The 9848-nt window shown below is 41.4% G+C and overlaps 1 protein-coding gene across 2 annotated transcripts in view; it reads right to left on the reverse strand.

Moving 5' to 3' along the window:
• grm5b (glutamate receptor, metabotropic 5b) overlaps positions 1-9848 on the reverse strand; it is a 92702-nt gene that overhangs the window by 21244 nt on the left and 61610 nt on the right. For both annotated transcript variants that reach the window (XM_026191512.1, XM_026191513.1), the window contains exons 7-8: positions 1963-2198; positions 1065-1186 (exon numbers count right to left, since the gene is read on the reverse strand). In XM_026191512.1, the coding sequence (XP_026047297.1) occupies positions 1065-1186; positions 1963-2198 (358 nt within the window). The remainder of the gene's footprint in view (positions 1-1064; positions 1187-1962; positions 2199-9848) is intronic.

A 9848-nucleotide genomic window follows, 5' to 3' on the forward strand; every position in this document is an offset into this window, starting at 1 on the left:
AGAGCCCCAAAATAAAATCTTACAAAAAGGTCAGCTTTCCTTGTTCGGTTCCTTCCTTTCTTTGAAACATGACAGCTAGAGGCTTGCTCAAGCAAATACACTTGCATTTTTCACCTTTTATTAGCTGCGCCTCAATTTTCTAGCAAAACATTGCTTACTAAGTAGTGTGCTGAAAGTTGGAATCGTGGCATCAGAACTAAGTGATAGCGTCAGGCGTCAAACTGTTATTGTAAGCAAAGAAAGACTAAGTGTGCATTAGATTATGGCTAGACCTGAGGTCTGAGAGGGGGTGTATGGCATTTGACTTGTTCAGAGCACAATCAGGACATCATCAGAACATCAGCACAACAAGCTTTGTTTGCTAAGAGATGAAAAAGTAACTTCATCACAGTAACACAGTGCTGTGTGTGGAGATGCAAACAGGAAATAATTAATATATTAATTAATTTTCTTTACCTGTTAGAGTATGGGATGTATTTGCACAAATCTTTAGAGCTTTAAATACCAAATGCAAACTAGGACAGGACCTAAAATGTAACCATTTTACATCTAATTCTTATCCTTTCGTCCTTTTCCATTAGTCTTGCTAAGCTGGTGGTCTGTTTTGGTGAGTTTGCTGAGAGTCTCTTATATGTAATCACCATAGAAACTGCTCGATCAGCCCAGTTTAACCTGCAGGAGTTTGTGAAAGCTCCTGTAACATGTTTTACTTTTGCAGCGGAAATAAATATATGTTTGGGGAAAACAGCTGTCACAGATAATGAGCTCAAAAAATAGTCTGAAAATAGTAAAGTAACTGCTCCACAGGCACTGCTGAAACCCTTCAGAAATCTCAGCAAGACCTTGGAGAAGGATCTTTACTGGTGTTCCCAGACTTTTGGATACCAACTTACATAATGTGATAACAAGTCAAAAATGGGCTGCGTGGCAACTGTACCATGGCATCAATACTTAGGCTCTGTAAGTCCTGCTATTTTCCCTCTCCATCTCTTCATTACCCTCATTTTGTCTGTAGTATTGTCTTAGTGTACCCCTCCTTATTCATCCACCAGAGCAGCACCTACCTTGTAACCTGGGCAGAGTGACCGTTGCATGTTATGCAGGCCATATGCCATTGAGTAGATGGCGTTAATGACAAATCCCATCTTAGTGTCCTGTGCATATTGCTGCCGAAGTGACTCTCGCTCTGCAGAGGTGAAGGGGTAGAGTTGGGGGAAATGGACAGTTGGGTTAGTGAGGAACAGTAGGTAGAAAAAAGGCAAACATATCAGAGAAACTCTTAATATCCCCTTTAGGTTTTATGAAAAAACTGTCCCCGCCAAACATCAAAGACCGCTGTCATTCCTCTTCCTCATCAGTTACTTTCCACCTCCGTGTCTCATTTTCTTTCTGTCTCTGTCTGTGTCCTGTTCATTTGTATTTCACGTCCCATTTCATTAGAATACATGAGACACGGGTCCCTTTGATGCTATGCTCACACACTGTTTTGCCTATGAATGGGGGGAAAGGAACAGAGGGAGAAAGACATGGGGGCGGATAGAAGCTGAAAATAAAGGGTGGGTTCACTCACAGCCATACGAGATGGCTGCAGATGAACCGGAAAGCTCTGTGCATCCATGTGGTCTGTGTGTAGGTGTGTGACTGTGTGTTCACACATTCTCTTTGTTTGTTATTTGCATTAACAGCAGCCATTACAAAAACCTATCAAAAGAAATGCAGATTGGTACTGTGGCCTGTTATGCAGACTCAAAACAATATATGTTGTCTGCCAACAATACAGCCTCTCTTTTCTTTCAGTATTCAAGCACAGCTGTAAATTTCTGGTGTTATCCCTTATGTGAGTAAAGGGACTTGACCAATAACAAACCTAATGTAAACTATAGTAACTCTACCATTAAAAATGTTCAAGTGCAATAACGGCAGTCTATTTTTGACTGTATTTCTATTTCTGTCTGTACTTACTGCTGCAGGTGCGGTTGTACTTGCTGTTCTCCTGGGTGTGACCTTTTAGTCGACACTGAAAGCGATGCTGCCAGAACTCTGGAAACCAAGGGTTTCTGTGATTGTTTTCAGGACGAAGTTTAAGGTAGTATTCATCAAACCATTTCACGTCAGCCGACTGGAGCTTGATGGTAATCCCGCCGGCCGCTTCCTTAACATAGCCATCTGTCACATCATACCTGTCCGCCCATCCATCACTGCAGAGATACAAATAAAATGATGACTAGAATTAATTCAGTCCAATTATCTGTGCTCCACTTTTTCACATCCAAACAGGATTTAATTTTTGGGTAACAGATGTCAATAATATGAGAGAAGACCAACGTCAAACATCAAAATCAAAACAGACAAGCAAGAAGGCCCTGCAGGAACACCACAATACTGCACAAAAGCAGAGGAGGAGTTCTTGTAGAGTACAGTATCTCCACATTTGGTGCATTTTTTTTGTGCCAAGACAGCCAAAATGCAGCTCAAGTATGCAAGACTGCAGGAGAAATATTAGGAGAAATGAAAATAATGTCAGTAGTTGATATTATCACAATACTACCACAGAGTTATTTCCCACGATCACTTTGGAGTTTGGACAGTTTTTCATGTCATCTAATTCCATTAAATCACACAGAGAATGGCCATTTCTGCACTGCACAGTTACATCCTGATTGTTTGATTTTAAAATCCAGTGTGGTGGTGTACAGAGGCAAGTCTCACTGCCCAAAAATGTATAAATCTAACTGTATATACATGTGCTATCAAGGAAGCTTCTAATGAATCTTGTACTGGTCCTTTATTTCCCCTCGTAGTTGAGCTCCTGCGTATTTATTTATTTATTTGGCCTTTTTCAGCTTTATTTGTCAGACGCAGTGAGGCGAGGCCAGGAAAGCAGGGGCAGAGAGAGGAGGGGGAAGACATGCAGCAAAGGACTGTGGGTTGGACTCGAACCCAGGCCGGCCGCTCTTAGCCGTACGGCATGTGGCCACCATTTTAGTGCACAGAGCTAAACTGGCGCCAAGCTCCAGTGTTTTTAATGCCGAATAGAACCATGACTGACATCCTCATAGAAACTCCTCCACTATAGGCTTTTGACTTCACCAGATGCTATCCCAACAAATAAACTGCAGTACAGTCTTTTACAGCTTATGTCAGCTTCCCAAATGTGCCCCATCTACTCAGTCTGCATCATTTCATTTTGTTTACTCTCTCCTTCAGTTTTTGTATTGCCTCTAACTTCTCTCCGCTGACTGTTCACAGTAAATGGCTGCTTATGTCTGAGCGTGGTTCAGCTGAAGGTCTCTTCCTGTCAAGAGGAAATTCTTCTTCTCGCTTTCACTAAGGTGGGAAGAAGGGTCAAATTGTGGGATTGTCTGGGTTTGCTTAAAATCCAAGGTACCTTTTCACAGCAACCGCAGAGGAAAGTGGGCCATTCGAGTTTTATTATATCTTCACAGCTCAAAATACAGGAAACACTTAGGGGTTTGCAGGTTTAGCTTGAGAGGTAAAGCACAGGGTCAGCACTATGTCACTGTAACAAATAAACCCTTTTTCGCACATCCACACGCAAACACTGTAGATGACATTTACTTTGTAAGTTTCCCAGTTCCCTTGCAGGAATGGAAGAAAAGAAAAAAAAATTGAAACAGAGTGATGGGAAATCAAACTAAAGTCAGAGAAACAGAAATAAAAAAAAGAGAACTGCCGTGAAAGCTGGCACAAAACCAACGATTATCAGAGAGACAGATGACAGGGAGGCAGGGAAAGCTTATATCATTATGGACAATGTCCAAAAGTCATTTTATTGCTGAGAAATAGACAGAACTAGGATGCACAGACACATAAACACACACGCATGCATACGCCAGCCGGGCTCAGAGACGATCTAGGTCAAATGGAGTATTTTGGCTGCAGCTCAGCAGCAATGCCTCGTCAGACACCAGCAAGACGAATATAACTTCCTCACAATGCACATACATAAACTGTGGAGACATATCGCTGCATTTTGCATTTTTTGGAGGAGATTTGGGTTTACTGTTCCTCAAGGAGGAACAGATGGCAAAGTGAGTGTGTCTGTGTGTGTGTGAGAGAGCAAGATAAAGAGAGAGAAGTGGATGTGAATGACAAATCCTCTCTCGTCCTTTCACAACTACACCCAACAAGGCCTCAAGCAAGACAACGATCTTTCTTTCTTCCTTCCTTCCTTCATTCTTCCCTTCTTATTTTTTTCTCTCTCTGAGCCTCCGGAGAACAAAACTCATTTTCTCCAACAGCATTCCTTGCAGTGTCTGTCTGCCATCAAGCGCATTCCCCCTTTTTTTTATTCTCTCTGTTGTTGCTGTCACCTCCTGCCATGTGGCTGTTGTTATAAATCAAGGTAGAAACATTTCTAGATTGCAATCCATTACATTAAACTTACAAATATAAGTGCACAAGGGTGCAATGTGTGGTGTTCTATTGGCATGAAAGGGCTGGGGGTTGATGTGCTTCTATGAGGAAAGCTTGTTAACCTCTTTTAATGCTTTTATTATAGCTCTTCTAGTTATTATTTTGGTTATATGAAATTAACCAGAACAATGGATGTTTGTTTGATGTCCATTTTCATTGAAATATGGTGTTATGGGTTTCATTTAACAAAATAAATGAATAAATAAATGAATCAAACTTCCAGTGACACACAGAATAACCAGCCATGGAATATCTACCAATTTCATACCAGATTGTTGTAAACATCACATTTTAACTCGATTTGAGATCATGTGTCTTTAAAATAACTCCATAAAAAGTGAAAGTCAGTGGAGCTGAATTTTGGCCGCTGACTGCAGTAAATGTTTGTCTATGGTGCCATGCAGAGGATGAGGGATCGATGAACAGCTCCCCTGCGGCATGAAATGAAAGGATTTGGGATATTTATGTGAGATTTTTCCTCCTGGACTTTGTTTAACATAGTGTTGTACTGACATTATGACACACAGAAGGTTCCAAAGCAAGACAGCAAGACAGCAAGACAGCAAGAAAGAAAGAAAGAAAGAAAGAAAGAAAGAAAGAAAGAAAGAAAGAAAGAAAGAAAGAAAGAAAGAAAGAAAGAAAGAAAGAAAGAAAGAAAGAAAGAAAGAAAGAAAGAAAGAAAGAAAGAAGAGACTGACAGGCAGGCGAGTGAAATCACAGAAGTAGAAAGAGACATGCTGAGGTAAACAATCAATGATCATTAATCAGCACCATCTAATCCTCATCTCATCAATGGGTTTCTCCTTTTTTCTCTGACACAGGTTTTTTTTCCCCTCATCTGTCTTTTTTTTCTTGCCTCCTCTCATTATCGCCTCACCTTCAGCTTTCCCTTGAGCCCCTTTGCTCTGCTTTTCTATCCTGTTCTTTTTTATTCTCCGGCTCTGTCACATTCCACTGCAGCCATCTGTAATTATGTGCCTCTCACTCTCTCTTTTTTATGCCTTTTTTGCCTCACCGACTTCATTTTCTTACTTTTCTTTCCATAGATAACGCCCATACTTTCAATACATAATTACTTGTTAATACACAGGCACATTTCTCTCATTATTCTTCATGTTTAGCAATTATACTTTCCTCCTTTCCTTCTTTAACTTGCCACCACTTTGGTAACTTTCCAGGTCACACCTGCAGCTCCCCAAAAAAATTTTGCAACATGCACACTCTTCCATTAATCATCCTCCAATGTTAAGTAATGGACATGGAAACTTGTGGTTAATTATAATTAAGTATGTATTTTAAAGGTTTTTGCGTACAAAACTTACAATGCTCACAAATACTCAATGTCTCCCCCTCCGAGTGCACAGCATGTATCCAGACATGATAGCTAGTCAAACTTCCCCTATGCTTTTGGTAGCATGTCTAGTTTCAGTGCAGCCACTGTTCTTGTTATGCTACCTACCGCCAACCACATGAAACTCACAAATCCCCTATTTCTAAGAGGACGTGCTTCAGCTGTGGGATTAAATCGCTGAAATCAGATGATTCTCTTTTATACACCCCATATTTATAAGCAAGAAAATTTTTAAAGCAGCATTCATGATTGTATGGGGGGTGCATTAATGCCCCTCGGCATAGGTAGCACACCCATTAATGCTGAATGATAAATCCAGGATTTGGGGCAAAGTATGGTGCCATCCAGATGACAACTTTTTTTTTCTTTTAATTTGGCCCAGAAAATACCCGTCCACATTCTCCATGTATTACAAAACAAAAATGGAAAATCTCTGGCTTTCCATACTCCTATGGTTTACTGCAAATGTGCTCTAGCATCTGCTAGCACCAAAATGAGGAAAACTAAAATGTAAAATGAAAAGTTTGCTTGCTTTCAACTATTTTGACGAGTGAACTTGTTTGGTTTAACGCAGTGCTGAGTTCTGTTCTGAATTTCAAATATGAATTTTGAATACTGTAATTCATGAAAACCCTTAAATTTCTTTGCTGTTTTGCATCACACTTTATCCTGAAACTGCTAAACTCATTCTTTCCTCATGAATGTCCTTTTACATACCCAATACTCAATCACATTGCTCGCGTGTTAATAATAGGATAACACAACTTTTCCAGCCTTTCATTGCTCTACCAGCCCAACTTTTGGCTTCACACTCACACTAATGACTGCAGAGGAAAAACAGAAAACAAAGATCTGCAGTGATTTATCAACAAACTTCTAATTGGGCCCTTCAGAAAGCAATATGTTTTGTGAGCTCTCCAGTACAATTGCTGCAAATGATATTTGCTCTGTTCTCTGTCTTGCATAAATAAAATAATAGTTTCTCAGATGGCTAGATGACTCCCACACATTTTGGAAAATGGAAGTTGTCTCCACAAATAACACATTTTCATCCAAATGCCAGATTCCTATTTTTAGTTTTTCACTGAAACATTTTACGGCTGTTCACACGTGCAGTTCACTGTTGTGCTCATGTGCAAACTGTTGTTTCTTTAAACAATATGCAATATCACTTAGCTAATTATTTATTAAGTAGCATTTTTTAATCTGACAGTAGGGACTATAAATAAAGGACTGAGTTCACATACAGAGCCTGCATTAGACTGCTTTAAGGTGCCTTACATGTGAGATGTGTCACGTTCAATTTTGCTGTGGTGCAGTGATACTTTTGTAACACTGCCTGTTTGGTATCTTGGTGACTTGTTTGTATCAAAGTAGGCTGTAGGCGGAGGCACAGTCGGGTGGAATCTTGGTTCTTTTTCACACTGCAAACTGTAACGTTGTTGTCAAGGACAAGGACATGCTAGAAATAGGTCTTTTTTAAATGACTGTACAGCACCTACATATAATTAATGTGTTAATCTGAATGTTTCAAATACAAATTACTCACAGTCTGCTAAATATTTGTGGATTCCTGATTACTAAGGAGCTGCAGCATGCTAAGAAGCAAACCTGCACATCTTCAACAAGGATATTAGGATCCTTTAACAGAGTGAACTCACTTTGTTCAGGTACAAAGTGCCAGCGATTCATTGCATGGACCACACTGTTCTACAAAGCATGAGAGAAGTTGGTGTGATATGCGATGACTGACACTAGTTTCCAGCACACCCACTGCTAATGTATGGTAATTGATTCATTTCAGTTCCCACCTCATTTGTGAGAGCACAAGAGGCAAGCTGCATGCTTCCAATCACAAAACCACCAAAGGTGTGTGAGGTTTGTCATCACTATGTATTTAAAGAAGCTTTGTACTCTTTACTTTCTTGCCAAAAAATGATTAAAGCCTACAGTTTTGAACAAAAACACAAGGATGCACTTGCGATATGCAACTGTACAGGTGACGTCACAAGTCTGTCTGTCTGTCTGTGTCTGACAGACAGACAGATAGACAGATAGTTAAATATATATATTAGTGGTGCAACGGATCACAGTTGATCCATAATCCAAAACTGATCCTACTCCACGGTTCGGCACGCACGTGATCCGAAGATTCGAAAAAGAAGGAAAAAAAGTATGTCTATGGTGTGCGTGGTCAGTCTGTCAAGCGATAGTTATGGCCAGCGCTAGCGGCCCAAGTGGAGGAGCAGAGGAGTTTGCGGCATTTAAGCAGCCCTTTGCTGCCCAGTCCGACTGGGCTAAAGCTATTACAAAAGCTACTGGGTGTTTAGCTGCAGACGGGAGGCCGTATTCCGTTGTGCAAAACAAGGGGTTTAAACTGTGATGAACGTGCTTGAGCCACGCTATGATATCTCGTTCCGCATCCACTTCAGTGACAAGATTGTACCCAGGCATGTATGAGCAGGAAAAGTTTAAAGTTATGGCTGAACTGTCCCAGGCATCTTCTGTTGCCCAACTACAAATGGACCTCCAGGTCAGCGGAAAGCCACGGGACTGTGACCCCTCGTTATATTTACAGCGGAGTGGTAGATACAAAGCCCTGTACTGCCCTATATTGCGCCTTAATTTGTTTTTATATAATTGCGTGGAATGAGTCTTGAGTTGAATGTTTTTAATAGGCTAAAAAGACTTAAATAAGTTAATAAGTAAATGTTAAAATGTTGTCTTTTTTTCTTTTTTTTTTGCTGATCCGAAAATTGATCCGATCTGTGAGTTAAACCCGTGATCCGATCCGAACGTGAGATTTTTGATCCATTGCACCACTAATAAATATACAGTATATATATATATATATATAAAATTCCCCACTCGCCCCTGTGGGCGGTTTATCCTTCAAGCTTCAAGTCCTCTACCAGAGGCCTGGGAGCTTGAGGGTCCTGCGCAGTATCTTAGCTGTTCCCAGGACTGCGCTCTTCTGGACAGAGATCTCCGATGTTTTTCCCGGGATCTGCTGGAGCCACTCGCCTAGCTTGGGAGTCACAGCACCTAGTGCTCCGATTACCACGGGGACCACCGTCACCTTCACCCTCCACATCCTCTCGAGCTCTTCTCTGAGCCCTTGGTATTTCTCAAGCTTCTCGTGTTCCTTCTTCCTGATGTTGCTGTCATTCGGAACCGCTACATCGATCACTACGGCCGTCTTCTTCTGTTTGTCTACCACCACTATGTCTGGTTGGTTAGAAACCACCATTTTGTCCGTCTGTATCTGGAAGTCCCACAGGATCTTAGCTCGGCCATTCTCCATCACCCTTGGGGGCAGCTCCCATTTTGACATCGGCACTTCCAGGTTATATTCGGCACAGATGTTCCTGTACACTATGCCGGCCACTTGGTTATGGCGTTCCATGTATGCCTTGCCTGCTAGCATCTTGCACCCTGCTGTTATGTGCTGGATTATCTCTGGAGCATCTTTACACAGCCTGCACCTGGGGTCTTGCCTGGTGTGATAGACCCCAGCCCCAATAGATCATTCATATATATATATGTATATATATATACATACATATATATATATATATATACATATATATACACATATATATATATACACATATATATATATATATATATACATATACAGCTGGATAGCGTAGTGGTTAAACTACACGCCTTTGGAACAGAGGATCGCAAGTTCGATTCCTGCCTGGGGCGTCTGTATCCAGTAAGGGTCCTAAGGCTAGACCCCCTATGCTAAGCAAGCCTACCGCAGACATGAGCGAGACAGATAAATATGAAGGCATGCCGGCTCGGACGTCGCCCGGATCAACAAGGTCCGCGTCAGGTGTTGAGGAACCAGGGCACCCTGACGAAAAGTGGGCTACTGGAACAAGAAGGCATCGGTGGGCAAGGGACGAAAACAGGGCGTTGTTGGAATGCTATTACGCAAGTAACCCCGGCGGAAGGGGCTACATGAATAGGATGAGGGACCTATGGATTCTTCGATACCCAACATCCACAATGACGGCGAAACAACTAGTAGCTCAGTGTTCCAACATTCGAA

This window comes from Astatotilapia calliptera, chromosome 14 (assembly GCF_900246225.1).
Source record: "Astatotilapia calliptera chromosome 14, fAstCal1.2, whole genome shotgun sequence".
NCBI lineage: Eukaryota > Metazoa > Chordata > Actinopteri > Cichliformes > Cichlidae > Astatotilapia > Astatotilapia calliptera.